The sequence below is a fragment of the Nilaparvata lugens genome, unplaced genomic scaffold (genome assembly GCF_014356525.2).
Source record: "Nilaparvata lugens isolate BPH unplaced genomic scaffold, ASM1435652v1 scaffold5238, whole genome shotgun sequence".
Lineage (NCBI taxonomy): Eukaryota > Metazoa > Arthropoda > Insecta > Hemiptera > Delphacidae > Nilaparvata > Nilaparvata lugens.
This window is the reverse complement of record NW_024091114.1, coordinates 1802-19884: the sequence shown is the minus strand read 5'-3', so window position 1 is coordinate 19884 and position 18083 is coordinate 1802. Positions and strand designations below refer to the sequence as shown.

Sequence of the window (18083 nt, the reverse complement as noted above, 5' to 3'; positions counted from 1 at the left end):
GGTACTGAAATGAGAATAAAGTTGTTATACATCTATTTATATAGGTTAAATTGCAATCTAAAACAATGTTTGAGGAATATAACAAATTGAACTCTCAAACCTACAAAATAATCTCCTAATTGTTTTTGAACCTATTTCATTGTGAGATAAAAAAAACACATGAAAAAAGTTAGATTTGCTCCTGAAAATAGATTGGTTTCAATGAATATTTTACACACCTATAACTATGCAATGAAACGATCCAGGGATGGGACAATCTGGCAACAATCTTGCATGGATCGATTACGTTTTCAAGATAGAATTGATAGAATTGGTAGAATTGTAGAAAGTATACTAACAGAAAGCCATCGAACAAAAATGTATAATCAATTAAAAAATAATGTCAACAAGAAAGAAACTTGCACATGAGCTGCATGGTAGAGTCAGACGTAATTTCCTAACACGTCGCACTGAGATAAAAGGTCTAACAGATTTATATCAAGCTGATATTGTTGACATGTCCAACTACAGCACATTTAATAAAAACTTTAGGTACATACTAACTGTAATCAACTGTTTCAGTAAATTTGCATTTGCAATACCAATGAAAACTAAAACTGGAAATGAGGTGGCAGCAGCATTGAAGCCAATACTTGAGAAGCACAAAATAGTTAATTTCCAAACTGATGCAGGTAAAGAATTCTACAACGCAGCTGTTCAGAATCTATTCAAAACTCATAAAATCAATCATTACAGTACATATAGTGATAAAAAAGCAGCAATTTGTGAGCGCTTCAATCGAACTCTCAAAGAGAATATGTTCCGTGAATTCACAATACAAGGTAATCATAAATGGCTGGAACTACTACCTAAACTAATAACTAATTACAATAACAGTGTCCACAGAACAATTCGAATGAAACCTGTTGAGGTGAATAGGAAAAATGAGAAATATGTGCTGATGAATATAGAGAAAGCTAGCATGCGTAAAACATTCAAACAGATGAAACCAAAGTATAAGATTGGCGATAAAGTACGAATTAGTCGCTACAAAAGAATATTTGATAAAGGCTATCTAGCAAACTGGACAAATGAAATATTCACTGTACACAATATACTCCCTACCATTCCTTTCACGTATCATCTGAGAGACATTAGTAATGAAATCATTAAAGGTACATTCTATGAATATGAAATGCAAAAACAAAATATCCTGATGTCTATCTAATTGAGAAAGTACTGAAGAAGAAAGATGGTAAGATGTATGTTAAATGGCTTGGTTTTGATTCAAAATATAATTCATGGGTTGAAGGTGATGATATGATGTAATATAATAAAAATATGTTCAAATTCAAACAGCATAAATCAAAACTACCATTAATAAACTTCGACAAGTATTTAAATGATAACAGGAAACTTAAGATTTCAAAAAGACACAGTGAACTCTTACCAAACTCTATAAGATGTATTGTGTGTGGCCCAAGTAATTCTGGGAAAACAAATACAGTTTTCAATTTATTATTTGCAGAGAATGGGATTAAATTCTTACACTTAAATATCTTCAGTCTGTATCACATACATAAAACTATCAGTATCAGACATCAAAACTTCACATTTGTCTTTGAATATATTCTTGATTTGATTGTAATGGAAATCGTACATAACATTTTTGCTGTGTTCCAATATTACAGCACCAACAAAAATTGGTTTGTTCAATACAACTTTAATTTTATTCAAGCACACACCAGTAACATTCTCATTATATGGAAACCAATTTTTTACTCTTGGCTTGGAGATGATTCTGTCTAGTTTCTCTTCATCCATTACAATTTCAAAGTCTGTATGGTTTTTAACATTCATGAGAGTGCGGCCATAACAACTATTATTAATCAACTTGTAAAGGGTTCGATCAAATTCATTATCTGCTACTGTCCTTAATTGTGTATTCATATCAATGAAAGGTTTCATCCATCTACTTTGTTCAAATTTTATACCTCTGTGTACTTTTTTCAACACCATACCCAATTCTAAGTAGAGTTTTAGATTATCAGAATATATTACATATTTTTCTTTGTTTGTGAATGTTGTTATTAGTTTCTCATATCTACCAGTAGGTGGTGTTTCTTTCAAGGGTGCTAGAGGGAAACAATTGTGTGTGCTTTGAAGGTGAGAGGGGTATTCCAAGTCCACTTCCAACATGTACCCTAAACTTGAATCAGTTATTTTTTGAGGATCAAATTCTTCTATTTCTCTTTCACTCATCCATTCAAATTTTGAATGTGGAAGATTTCCAGACATACCCACGGCATACAAATTATTACAATCCCAATAGATTATGTATGTTTCTGGCTCATTTATGTTGAAATTACTCATATATCTATTGTTTGCTTTTGCATATCTCTTAGGAACGACACTTATCCCCCCTCTTATTCCTTTTTCAAAGAATAGGTGCATATCAATATCAGTCAAGAGTTCGAGCTCTACTCCTGTAATTTTCAACATAGCAAACCAAGAATAATGTGGAAGAGAGAAGAAGTGAGCTGGGTCTAGATTATAGGTACGCATGAAACTTGTTCGAAAATTCTGAAAAATGTCTGCTAATAGAAGAATGTCTGTTTTTAAGTAAAGGTCATGGTATTCAGCAAGATTTTTTATGTTGAAATGCTTCCAAATGTTCTGTGCATGCTGATATTCTGTTTCAGTGATTTGACTGTCGGTTAGTCTACTGTAGAATTTATCAATAGTAGGTAATTTCGTTTCTTGGAATCGCTCAAAACTATTCATATATTCGTATGGGTAAAATTGTTTTGTTTTCAATAGGTCTGCTTTATTTGAGGAGAAATGTTTTGATAGAAGATCAAATTTTGAATTGATCTCAGCCAATTTCTCAAGAGATGAATTCAAGAAATTGAGAGAATCAATAAATCTTAGTGTATCATTCAATGTTATAGAGATAATTTTCTCACTAGTCTTGGCAATACAGCTTATTTTTTTCTTATAATTAGTCAATGCTTGTATTATAAAATGTGAATCATATCCTGAAAAATTATGAAACACTACTGGTATCTTTTCAACTTTTTCTGCATTTAAATTACAATTGTTGTGGGCTGCACCCAGGTACATCCCATTTGAATGTGAGTGGTGCCTAACCCTATCAAACAGTAAACGTTTATTACATAAGCAACACAATGTTTCCTCTAAGAATTTTCTATTCTCTTCAGAATTAATGGTCATGGGGATATTTTGTTTTAATTTATCTTTCAGAATAATACCATATTCATCTAATTCACCTATAAATTTCTCAATTAAGGTTTCAGATTCTGTAAGGGAATTTGCTCTTACAATTTTAGGACCACAGTGAATATTTCCACTTTCATTTACAATAACATATCCATATCCACAAGGAATGTGTTCTCCATTGATGATTAGACACTCAAGGTCTGCATAAATGATATAGGGAACTCTAAGTGTATAGGAGAAATTTTTGAATGTTAAAATTTCATGTCCTTTTTGTGGCATTTCTACTCTCTGAGTTTTCTCCAGAGAGCATGATTCAATATGATTGTTCAATTTTTGTAGGGCATTTTTTCTAGTAAATCGATGAAAACAGTGTGGACATATTTCTACTTTATGTCCATGTTTAGTGTAATTGGACAATAATCTTGATAGATTTTTTACAAGAGTATAATATTTTTTATCTTTACTTGATAATAATAATAGTGTAATCTTGTGCTGCCGATCTTTATTTTTTGATATAAGTAATGGAAAAAAATAAATGATTATAAATAAATAACAAGCGAAGCTTGGTGCCCCGATATTGATGAATGAACGGGAAAATTGTTACCTGGGCTTGTGCATCATGGTGCTGTGTAAAACAACAAAGTAAAATAAATTTTAGATATTTCTTTCTTTGTGGAAAGACCGAGATGGATTTGTGACTGCAACCTGCAACATCTATCTGATTTGTTGCTCTGTGCCCTTCTACATTATTGATTTTTTGAATTAGTTCATTTAAAAAAAATTTCAGTTCATTTTTCTTTTCAAGGTTCAATTATATTTCTATAAAAGTGAGTGCAATATTTAAACTATTTCTGTCAATTATTAAATCACTTTAAATATTATAAAGGAATATTTACTTCCAAATAAGTTCCCTCTGTTCTATTACATCAGCTTTCCAGCTTTGTCACCTTGTCAAAAAGTAGCTTGTATCAGAATTATTTATAAAAGTTCTTCCAACCACCGAATTAATCAACATTATACCTTAATAATATCACAAGAGTTATTATTAGATAATCATGATGTATTGATTTGAATTGATTCATTTCAAGTGATTCCATGGTACCGTATGTTTTTAAAATATGAGAACAAGAAGTAGAGCAATTCTTGAATTTGTGTTTTGAAATTAGCGGTAAACTTGATTTCTACAAAGAATAAAGATGGCGTTCTAGTTGCACTCAAGTTGGTCTTGGTGCCATGTAAAATGCATGTTTAGATTGGAAGATACCTTTCTATATATTTTCTGTTCTGTGGTGTCCAAGTGATTTTGCAAATCTTGGCTTGGATTGTTGGCTGGTAGTGCAATCTAATATTATTAAAAAAATACAGGAATAACTTTTTTTAGTAAATTTAATAACAAATCAATAAACATATCATTTATCAAGATATAATGAATATTAAGTGAGATATGACATCTTTAGTGATTGGAGATCTCAGATTTCTTCAAGCAGAGATCGGAGATTGGAGATTAACAAAGATTTGATACTGTATGAATGAATCAATAAATAGATGAATAAATAAATATATACATGTTGAAAAAATGTACTTAATAAAAATGATCAAGAAGAAAATACCATTGTTGAAGAAAATAAAACGGAAGAAGGTTGTGTCTGGATCTGGAATAATCGGATCTATATTGAACAAAGCAATTGACTTACTACCTGTTGAACTTCATATCCCTGGCTACAATTTTTGTGGCCCTGGCACAAAACTTGAAAAAAGATTGAAGAGAGGTGATAAAGGAATAAATAAACTTGATGATGCATGCCGGGAACATGATATAGCTTATAGCAATCCTAATCAGAATAGAACAGAAGCTGATAAGAAACTAGCTGCCCTGGCTTGGGAAAGAGTCAAATCACCTGATGCTAGCCTTGGAGAGCGCTCATCAGCATACTTGGTAACAAACTTATTGAATGCCAAGACTAAATTTGGTGGTGGGTTGTTTCTGAGACCCTACAAAGGGTGTGGGTTGTTTCTGAAACCCTACAAAGGGTGTGGGTTGCAAAAGAATAAGAATAAAACAATAAAGAAGAAGGTGAATCAGAAGAGGATACAAGAGACATTGAGGAAAATTCTAAAAAAAAAACACCATTCACAAACATTGAAATAATAGATTATGCAAGAAAGCTTGAATTACCACTACGAGGTGTCTACATGAGAGATAGTCTACCAGAAATACCACTCAAAGATCTAGAAATTGGTGTAATCAATTTGGATGATGAAAGCAGTACAGGAAGTCATTGGACATGTTATATTAAATGTAACAATACATGTGACTATTTCGATAGTTTTGGAAATTTGAGTCCTCCACTTGAATTTATGGCTTATATGAAAGATATAAAAATACATTACAACTATAAGAAGTATCAAGAAATCGATGACAATTCAATAGTATGTGGTCATTTATGTTTATTGTGGTTGTATAAAAAATATGTTCTCATTAACAGCAAATCAAAATCCACTGGTAAGTGATATTTTCCCACCAGTACAACTGGAAACATCTAGCAAATATGAAGTAGCCCTAATAGATCTATATACATACAATACAATTCCAAATATTGAAAACAATATCAATGATAAGTTTAGCTATAATGGAAAACAAGTGAAAATACCAGTAGGGTCATATGAATTGGATGATATAGTAGATTATATACGAAATAAATTATCTCTTACAAGTGGTCAACTGAAAATCAAAGCTAATAATAATACACTACAGTGTGAGTTATATGCAGATAGAGAAATTGATATCAGTATGAAAGATAGTGTTGCTCCAATTCTTGGATTCCAACACATGAAGCTAGAAGCTAATAAATGGCACATATCTACAAAACCAGTTCACATTATGCGTGTGAATAGCATCAGAGTAGAATGTAATATTGCAAAAGGATCTTATGATAATGGTAGTGAAGGTCACATACTGTATGAGTTCTATACAACTGTACCACCAGGTTTCAAAATAATTGTATCTCCAAAAACTGTAGTGTACCTACCAATCAATACAAACCGAATAGATCACATTCGTGTAAAACTAATAGATCAAAATAATGAATTGATCAATTTCCGAGGAGAAACTATAACTGTTCGTTTACATGTAAGAAAATCACCAACTATATAAAAATAATGTTGATATTCTCAAGTAGTGGAAATAATAATAATACAATGATAAATCAACATAAACTCACACCCAAAAATGTTGAACTATTACAAAGATTAGGATTTATTGTATATAATAAAAATAAGAATAGAAATAATTATAATGTCTCATCCAAAAGATATGAATACTATTGATACAATATTCAATGTCTCAGAAAAACCAAACTTTGATGAGAGTATAACAAAGTTTGAATATCATACACACACTCCTTATGCATCTCAAACATTCAACCACAATGATGAAATACGTATAAATTTGAATCAACAAGATGTCTATACACTACCCAGTAAAAGTTTCCTTCTAATTGAAGGACAAGTTGAGGTTAAGAAAGCAGATGATACTAAAACTGAAAATTATTCACTAATTAATAATGGAGTAGCTTATTTATTTGATGAAATCAGATATGAACTTGGTGGTGTGGAAGTTGATCGTACACGTAATCTTGGTATTACAACTACAATGAAAAATCTTCTAAGTGAAACAGCACTCAATACAAAAGTGTGGGAGAATGCAGGATGGAAATTGGATGGATGGAATAAAATTGACAAATTCAGTTTTTGTATACCTTTGGAGATGTGGTTGGGTGTAATGGAAGACTACAAGAAAGTTATATTGAATGTTCGTCAGGAAATTATTCTATTAAGATCTTCAACAGATGCAGATGCAGTGACTACCACTGATGGAGCTACAGTTAAAATTAATATTACAAAGATACAATGGAAAGTACCCTATATACATGTTTCTGACCACATTCGGCTTGATTTGTTGAACCTATCACATACAGATAAACCAATTAATTTACCTTTTAGATCATGGCAGATACATGAGTATCCAACACTTCCTCAAACTACTACTCATCAATGGACAGTTAAAACAGCTTCACAAATGGAGAAGCCTAGATTTATTATTCTAGGCTTTCAAACTGATAAGAAAAATAAACTGAGTGCAAACAAGTCATGTTTTGATCTATGTAAACTACACAATGTTCGTCTCTATTTGAATGCACAATACTTCCCCTATGACAATATAATGGGAAGCAAACACTTGCTCTATCATATGTTTAGTAGCTTCCCACATGCTTACTATCCACATAATAACAGTAACAATCTTACTTCAATATCATATAATACATTCATTGAAAAGGCTGCACTAATAGTAATAGATTGCAGTCGTCAAAATGAATTGTTGAAATCTGGTGCACTAGATGTTAAACTTACATTTGAAACTAATGAAAATATACCTGATAAAACCTCTGCCTACTGTCTAATTCTTTATGATAATGTGTATGAATACACACCATTGAGTGGTATGGTTAGGAAAGTAATGTAGAAGATTACAATAATTATAAAACCTTATAATTGAGAATTAATTACAGCATCAAAGTGGAAAATTTGTCATAAAAATTAATAGAGAGAATAATTAATTTTAAGCCTCTACAAGGTTTTAATATTATAACTGAAGAAATACAGGAATAATTGATAATTCTAAATATTTTTTTACAAATACACACCTACCTACCTACCAACCTACCTACCAACCTACCTACCTACCTACTACCTACCTACCTACCTACCTACCTACCTACCTACCTACTACCTACCTACCTAGCTAGATAGTGATCTCACCCTTTTGGTAGCAGCATGCTCATCATCACACCTCCTTTTACTGTTCTGAATATCTTTATGTCCCCAAGCCAATGTATTTATACAATCATTTCTTATGAATCTTTTATCATCATAGGGCCTAAGAGCAACCTTCTCCTGGTTTTCAGTTGTGACAATATGTAGTTTACTTACAATATGTACAGATTTTATTGTATGCTCAACACCTTCAAACAAACATTTTTTGTACAACTTGAATTGTAATTGGTTTCTTTGAGCACTCTTTGGAACACCCTTGGCCACCTTCTTTTCTTCACAGTTAGAGAATATAAATGAGTACATTTTGGCTTGTAATCCTATAAATTCAGTTATAATTCTGCCACCATTCTCATCTTTGAATTTACCAATTACTTTTTTATTCTCCTCATTATAACATGGGTGATTTTTAGGAAAGTTTGATGTGTCAAATAAATGTTTATATTTCCTAATATCTTCATAAATATCTTCAGTCTGTATCACATACATAAAACTATCAGTATCAGACATCAAAACTTCACATTTGTCTTTGAATATATTCTTGATTTGATTGTAATGGAAATCGTACATAACATTTTTGCTGTGTTCCAATATTACAGCACCAACAAAAATTGGTTTGTTCAATACAACTTTAATTTTATTCAAGCACACACCAGTAACATTCTCATTATATGGAAACCAATTTTTTACTCTTGGCTTGGAGATGATTCTGTCTAGTTTCTCTTCATCCATTACAATTTCAAAGTCTGTATGGTTTTTAACATTCATGAGAGTGCGGCCATAACAACTATTATTAATCAACTTGTAAAGGGTTCGATCAAATTCATTATCTGCTACTGTCCTTAATTGTGTATTCATATCAATGAAAGGTTTCATCCATCTACTTTGTTCAAATTTTATACCTCTGTGTACTTTTTTCAACACCATACCCAATTCTAAGTAGAGTTTTAGATTATCAGAATATATTACATATTTTTCTTTGTTTGTGAATGTTGTTATTAGTTTCTCATATCTACCAGTAGGTGGTGTTTCTTTCAAGGGTGCTAGAGGGAAACAATTGTGTGTGCTTTGAAGGTGAGAGGGGTATTCCAAGTCCACTTCCAACATGTACCCTAAACTTGAATCAGTTATTTTTTGAGGATCAAATTCTTCTATTTCTCTTTCACTCATCCATTCAAATTTTGAATGTGGAAGATTTCCAGACATACCCACGGCATACAAATTATTACAATCCCAATAGATTATGTATGTTTCTGGCTCATTTATGTTGAAATTACTCATATATCTATTGTTTGCTTTTGCATATCTCTTAGGAACGACACTTATCCCCCCTCTTATTCCTTTTTCAAAGAATAGGTGCATATCAATATCAGTCAAGAGTTCGAGCTCTACTCCTGTAATTTTCAACATAGCAAACCAAGAATAATGTGGAAGAGAGAAGAAGTGAGCTGGGTCTAGATTATAGGTACGCATGAAACTTGTTCGAAAATTCTGAAAAATGTCTGCTAATAGAAGAATGTCTGTTTTTAAGTAAAGGTCATGGTATTCAGCAAGATTTTTTATGTTGAAATGCTTCCAAATGTTCTGTGCATGCTGATATTCTGTTTCAGTGATTTGACTGTCGGTTAGTCTACTGTAGAATTTATCAATAGTAGGTAATTTCGTTTCTTGGAATCGCTCAAAACTATTCATATATTCGTATGGGTAAAATTGTTTTGTTTTCAATAGGTCTGCTTTATTTGAGGAGAAATGTTTTGATAGAAGATCAAATTTTGAATTGATCTCAGCCAATTTCTCAAGAGATGAATTCAAGAAATTGAGAGAATCAATAAATCTTAGTGTATCATTCAATGTTATAGAGATAATTTTCTCACTAGTCTTGGCAATACAGCTTATTTTTTTCTTATAATTAGTCAATGCTTGTATTATAAAATGTGAATCATATCCTGAAAAATTATGAAACACTACTGGTATCTTTTCAACTTTTTCTGCATTTAAATTACAATTGTTGTGGGCTGCACCCAGGTACATCCCATTTGAATGTGAGTGGTGCCTAACCCTATCAAACAGTAAACGTTTATTACATAAGCAACACAATGTTTCCTCTAAGAATTTTCTATTCTCTTCAGAATTAATGGTCATGGGGATATTTTGTTTTAATTTATCTTTCAGAATAATACCATATTCATCTAATTCACCTATAAATTTCTCAATTAAGGTTTCAGATTCTGTAAGGGAATTTGCTCTTACAATTTTAGGACCACAGTGAATATTTCCACTTTCATTTACAATAACATATCCATATCCACAAGGAATGTGTTCTCCATTGATGATTAGACACTCAAGGTCTGCATAAATGATATAGGGAACTCTAAGTGTATAGGAGAAATTTTTGAATGTTAAAATTTCATGTCCTTTTTGTGGCATTTCTACTCTCTGAGTTTTCTCCAGAGAGCATGATTCAATATGATTGTTCAATTTTTGTAGGGCATTTTTTCTAGTAAATCGATGAAAACAGTGTGGACATATTTCTACTTTATGTCCATGTTTAGTGTAATTGGACAATAATCTTGATAGATTTTTTACAAGAGTATAATATTTTTTATCTTTACTTGATAATAATAATAGTGTAATCTTGTGCTGCCGATCTTTATTTTTTGATATAAGTAATGGATAGAAGGTATGATTTTCATGAGCAATAACATTTATACATATGGTTGGGTTTTGTTTTTCGAATTTTGAAATATCTTCCAGACTAAGTGGGAAATTTAGATCATTGATATTGATTAGATTCAATAATTTTTTCAAGTCTCCAACTCTATTAGTCCTCTTATTATGGAAGAAAGCTAAGACAGACCAAATAAATGAAAGACTATCATCACTTTTCACATTCACTATAGCTTTCTTATCTGTTATGAACTTCGGTATAGGAATGAACGATGATTCGCTTGAATTTAAGGAACAAAGTCTAAACAAATTCCTCACCAGAGTATAGTGTTTCTTACCATTTGATTCTAAAAGTAAAAGCGTAATTTTATGCTCTCTATGTTGATTTTCTGATGTAAGTAATGGATAGACAATTTCATTTTCATATCCAACAACATTTATAGATATAGTTGGGTTTTGTTTTTCGAATTTTGAAATATCTTCCAAAATAAGTGGGAAATTTAGATCATTGATATTAATTAGATTTAATAATTTTTTCAAGTCGCTAACTCTATTATGTGTTCTATTATTATGAAAATAAGCTAGAACAGACCAGACAAAACATAAATCATCTTCATTCCTGATATTTAAAATGACTCTTTTAACTGCTATTCTTTTGGGTGTCAAGACATATGAACCTGTTCCATGTATGGGTGAATATTTCACTATATTCAAATCAAATCTTTGAAACTCATCAATTACCCACCCACTACCATTTTGAATGAATTTATCAAACTTTTCATTTATTATATTTTCAGCCTCCTCCCATTGCTTATGAAATTCATTGACATTATTATGAATATTGATAATTGATCTTGATTTTCCATGAAATGTAGGTGTGATTTCCAATTGATCAACATCAGTTACAATTTTTCTTAATTTCACATGTAAACTAACAAACCATTTAACATTTCCATTAAATTTTTTCGATTTTGAAAGCATTATTTCCAGAATAATTGGTCTAAATTGTTCAAATAGTATCTTAATATCAGTAGTCAAGAATTCTGTCCATTTATATAAGATAACATTACCATTAATACTCGTCACCATTTTTTTATATAGAGAGGAAAGCAATCTGGCTTGTGGCTTGTGGTCCATTGTAAATCTGGTACTGAAATGAGAATAAAGTTGTTATACATCTATTTATATAGGTTAAATTGCAATCTAAAACAATGTTTGAGGAATATAACAAATTGAACTCTCAAACCTACAAAATAATCTCCTAATTGTTTTTGAACCTATTTCATTGTGAGATAAAAAAAACACATGAAAAAAGTTAGATTTGCTCCTGAAAATAGATTGGTTTCAATGAATATTTTACACACCTATAACTATGCAATGAAACGATCCAGGGATGGGACAATCTGGCAACAATCTTGCATGGATCGATTACGTTTTCAAGATAGAATTGATAGAATTGGTAGAATTGTAGAAAGTATACTAACAGAAAGCCATCGAACAAAAATGTATAATCAATTAAAAAATAATGTCAACAAGAAAGAAACTTGCACATGAGCTGCATGGTAGAGTCAGACGTAATTTCCTAACACGTCGCACTGAGATAAAAGGTCTAACAGATTTATATCAAGCTGATATTGTTGACATGTCCAACTACAGCACATTTAATAAAAACTTTAGGTACATACTAACTGTAATCAACTGTTTCAGTAAATTTGCATTTGCAATACCAATGAAAACTAAAACTGGAAATGAGGTGGCAGCAGCATTGAAGCCAATACTTGAGAAGCACAAAATAGTTAATTTCCAAACTGATGCAGGTAAAGAATTCTACAACGCAGCTGTTCAGAATCTATTCAAAACTCATAAAATCAATCATTACAGTACATATAGTGATAAAAAAGCAGCAATTTGTGAGCGCTTCAATCGAACTCTCAAAGAGAATATGTTCCGTGAATTCACAATACAAGGTAATCATAAATGGCTGGAACTACTACCTAAACTAATAACTAATTACAATAACAGTGTCCACAGAACAATTCGAATGAAACCTGTTGAGGTGAATAGGAAAAATGAGAAATATGTGCTGATGAATATAGAGAAAGCTAGCATGCGTAAAACATTCAAACAGATGAAACCAAAGTATAAGATTGGCGATAAAGTACGAATTAGTCGCTACAAAAGAATATTTGATAAAGGCTATCTAGCAAACTGGACAAATGAAATATTCACTGTACACAATATACTCCCTACCATTCCTTTCACGTATCATCTGAGAGACATTAGTAATGAAATCATTAAAGGTACATTCTATGAATATGAAATGCAAAAAACAAAATATCCTGATGTCTATCTAATTGAGAAAGTACTGAAGAAGAAAGATGGTAAGATGTATGTTAAATGGCTTGGTTTTGATTCAAAATATAATTCATGGGTTGAAGGTGATGATATGATGTAATATAATAAAAAATATGTTCAAATTCAAACAGCATAAATCAAAACTACCATTAATAAACTTCGACAAGTATTTAAATGATAACAGGAAACTTAAGATTTCAAAAAGACACAGTGAACTCTTACCAAACTCTATAAGATGTATTGTGTGTGGCCCAAGTAATTCTGGGAAAACAAATACAGTTTTCAATTTATTATTTGCAGAGAATGGGATTAAATTCTTACACTTGAATATATTCACTAAATCACATCAGCAAGATAAGTACCAACTCTTGAAAAAGATTATGCAACAGATACCTGAAATTAAATTTAACTTGTACAAAGATAATGATGAAATTCAACAACCAAATGATATGCCTCAAAATTCAGTTATGATATTTGATGATATTTGTATGGAGAATCAACAAAATATTCGTAACTATTTTAGTATGGGAAGACACAATAAAATTGATTGTTTTTACATTTGTCAAACTTACTCTAGTATTCCCAAACAATTGATTAGGGATAATTGTAATCTAGTTGTTGCTTTCAAGCAGGATAATCGTAACCTACAACATATATATCATGATCATGTATACCCTGATATGAGTAAAGGTGAATTCAGTGCATTATGTGCTCAAGCATGGAGAAATAATAATAATGAATTTCTAGTTATTAATAAAGAATGTGACACACACAATGGTCGGTACAGACTTGGTTTTGATAGATTTGTTATAATATAAAAATGCATAAAAAAGATTTGGAAGAGTGGAGTGTGCTACAAAAAAAAATTAAAAAACTACGTGACTCAATTCGTAGAAAACATCGTGAATTATCACATAATGTAGTCAGTGAAGAAGAACACTTTCAAAAACAATTCAAACCAATTACAGAATCATTGAAGCAATTACAACATCAACCCATTGAAAGAAAAATTAAAATAGAAAAGAAGGAACAACAAGAGCAAGAAGGAGGGGAAAAACAAGAACAACAAGAAGAAGAAGGAGAAGAAGAAGAAGAGAAGAAGAAGAAGAAGAAGAAGAAGAAGAAAGAAGAAGAAGAAGAGAAGAAGAAGAAGAAGAAGAAGAAGAAGAAGAAGAAGAAGGATCTATAACTACCGGTGCTGATGATGATAAAAGTGGAATTAGAGGAATATTCAATTCAACAATTCAAAGATTAACATCGAATGCCCGTAGAGCTAGCATTTCTAGTTACATAGATAATTTCATGCGAGCAACAAAAAGAGGAAATCTGTATGGAGTTCACTATAATCCTGATATTAATGAGTGGCAAATTGGTAATAAAGTTGTAAAATTTTATGATAAAGAAATCCTCATTGATAACAGCAAATCATTCATGCTTACACATGGGTTATTGGAATTATTATTCAAAGCAGTACCTGATAAACATATTTACAAGAGAACTGATTTGCAAACCTATAAAAATATACTTCAAATAACATCAGTTCATCTTGATAGTTTGGGTCGAGTTAAGAGAAATACCAGTTACAAATATGTTAATATTATTAAGAAATTATTCCCACCTAAAAAAGGAGTTACTCGAGGTAGAGGTGCTGGTGATAGTAGTTTAGAACAAGAAGATATGCAAATTGTAGTACCAAGAAAAAAAATGAAAAAGCAATATGTTTATTGGGATAACCCAAACGAGTTATGTGAAAGATTGAATCTATTGGTAAATTCAAAAATAGCTGGGCACACTGGACATGATGCAGAGATTATGAGTATCATAGAAGAGTTGCGTGAAATTGGAATAATTATTGGTGGTAATTTAGTATTATAGAAAAATATACTCTAGTATAATGTCTATTGATAAATTTGGTCGATATTTACATAATAATAAGAAGAATAATAATATTAATGTTGAAATTAGAAATTTGATTCAGAATTTTATAAGGATTATACAATTCATCCCATTAGTTGCTCATAATATCCCAGAAATTGATCTTAATGATAATGAACAATTCAAAGCAATGTCAGATCCACAATTATTATCAAAGTATGAAAAGTATGCTGCTGAAACAGCACAACCCTGGTTCTTTAGAGCATGGTTTGATGAAAAATTCATATACAAACATGAAGTATAATAAAAAAAACATGAGTATTGATAAATTTGGATGTCATTTGAGTAGAAAACAAGAGAAATCAAGTAGAAATCAAGAGGCTGAAGAATTAATTAATATATTACAGAATATCGTTAGTTTAGCAAAAAAATTCGGTTCTTATTATCTACCAAAGAATGTTGATCTTAATAATATGAAACAATGGATGTATTTAACTGATCCAAACTTACTTCATGATTTCCCTCCCACTTCAAAAAATAAATTCAAATTTTGGTATGAATATAATGTTGAATCCACCTGATAAGAGAATTTTTTAACACCTATGTAATGTCCAACATTCCTTCTAAAATAAATTATAAACTGGAACTGAAAAATGCTCAGATTTGTAATTCAATCAAGAATACAATTTATTTGTTGAAATTCATTTTCAAATTAATAAAAAAACCTGTAAAAAGGTACTGAGCTTAATTTAGAAAATTATAAAACAATAATCTTTCCTGCTTAAATCTAAGGTTATAAAGATCTTTCCTACCAAGAAAATCAAGTTCAGTTTGGATTTTGATGAGTAGTTTTGTTCAACAAAATTCAAAAGTTGTTTCAAAGAGTCAAAAAACTATTCATACTGTGGGGACTCGAACCTGGGGCCCCATATGTATCAGACCGCGGAAACATGCTTGATCTCATTAGTTTGCTATCACTAAATCCATCAATTTAAATCATTTTATTTATTAATTAGATTGAAATTACAATAGAAATATTATTTAATAACAAGCTATGCAATAACAAGCAATTAGTTGAGCCAATAATAAAGTTTTTAAAATTATGAAAACAATATCAAATTCACAATGCATTTTAGGAGATTCATTTAAAATATCTACATTACTTAAAAGTAGCTCTTGGTAATCTACCACATAATAATGATAAATTATTACTGATTAGTGAAGTTGTGAATAATATCATTACAGTATCTATTCTTGTGATAACAAACTTATGAGTTCGTTTTGATCGATTAATTTCAAATCTTGTTTAGTGGCTTAGTTGATAGCATTGCGGCTTACCAATCTGGAGTCTCAGGTTCGAATCCCGGTGATTAGAGAACTTTTTTGTAACTTGATCTGAAGGTCATTCATACTTACATTGAACTAGGTCACACCTCACAATGAAGAATTGTTGTAGCATTCAGTCTAGTGTAGAAAAATCTTGTTATATGAGATGTTATCTCCACCACTACCCCACCGTGACTGAAATTTCTGTTGGAATGAGCCCGGTATTTATAGTAATTTTATCAGCATCAAAATCCAGTTCCCACGGTTTTTTGTATACCGTCTTCCAAACATGTTTGAACAGGTCTAAATATTAAATAATAATTTAATTTATTTAATTTAATTTATTTAATTTAATTTATTTAATTTAATTTATTTAATTTAATTTATTTTATTTTTTATTATTTAATATTATTCAATTATTGAATAATTATTTTTTGTTTGAAATTATTTAATAATAAATTAAATTAAATAAATTAAATAATTATTTAATAATAAATTAAATTAAATAAATTAAATTAAATAAATTAAATAATAAAAAATAAAATAAATTAAATTAAATAAATTAAATTAAATAAATTAAATAATAAAAAATAAAATAAATTAAATTAAATAAATTAAATTATTATTTAATATTATTCAATTATTAAATAATTATTTTTTATTATTATTTAATAATTAGACCTGTTCAAACATGTTTGGAAGACGGTATACAAAAACCGTGGGAACTGGATTTTGATGCTGATAAAATTACTATAAATACCGGGCTCATTCCAACAGAGAATTCAGTCGGGGCGGGGTGGTGGTTGAGATAACATCTCTTGACTGGAGAATATCCAGTAGTTGTTTATTCTCCCACTACCCTTGTACTAGGTAGACTCAATTAAAATTACTATAAATACCGGGCTCATTCCAACAGAGAATTCAGTCGGGGCGGGGTGGTGGTTGAGATAACATCTCTTGACTGGAGAATATCCAGTAGTTGTTTATTCTCCCACTACCCTTGCACTAGGTAGACTCAATTTATTAGTTTTAGATTGGTTTCACATTAGATTAGATTTGATTGCAATAGATGGATTTAATACCTCTTGACTGGAGAATATCCAGTAGGTATGACATAGATCTCTTATTGCATTGGGAAGAGTGTGAACTTCTCACTCTCTCCCTTAGTTTTACTTGCAGTAGATATTTTATCCAAGTGGGGATCATCATTGACCTTGACCTTGAATTTTACTTGAATTTGACTTTTGGTTGTATACCTAGTGGGAAATAATAATGGTATTAGGCCACACATCTTAGGAAGGGGGGGAAATTTAATTAGGCCACACCTTTTAGGGGTGTGGGGGAGGGAATAGGCCACGCCCCCCCTAATAAAAATATTTTCCTCAGTGTTTAATAGAAATTCTTGCTGTAAACATCTCCTCCCTGGTCTATAAATACAGGGCTCATTCCAACAGAGAATTCAGTCGGGGCGGGGTGGTGGTTGAGATAACATCTCTCAACCTTGACCTTGACCTTGAATTCGACCTTGACCTTGACCTTGACCTTGACCTTGGTGTTAAATTGATGCTCAATCGGCACAAATACCCTACTCCCATAAAATGCGATTTGTAATGATCATGGGACTGTGTCATGAACTGTATTTATCCGATTGAAATATGTGCCAAGTTTCTGGAAGGTAGCCGATGTCATCATGATACCAAAACCTGGAAGCCACCACATGATGTAACCTCGTATAGGCCAATTTCACTACTGCCAGTAATATCAAAATTATTTGAGAACTTCTACTGAGAAGATTAAAGCCTTATCTGGAC

The 18083-nt window shown here is 30.9% G+C and overlaps 1 protein-coding gene across 1 annotated transcript; it reads right to left on the bottom strand.

Annotated features, from left to right (window-relative positions):
* Positions 1 to 1530: 1530 nt before the first annotated feature.
* LOC120355920 lies at positions 1531 to 11880 on the bottom strand. The gene is made up of 2 exons (XM_039444674.1): positions 10698 to 11880; positions 1531 to 3719 (listed from the first exon to the last, which is right to left on the bottom strand). The coding sequence occupies exons 1-2, from the start codon at positions 11851 to 11853 to the stop codon at positions 1531 to 1533; spliced, it is 3345 nt and encodes a 1114-aa protein (XP_039300608.1). The 5' UTR covers positions 11854 to 11880.
* Positions 11881 to 18083: the final 6203 nt, after the last annotated feature.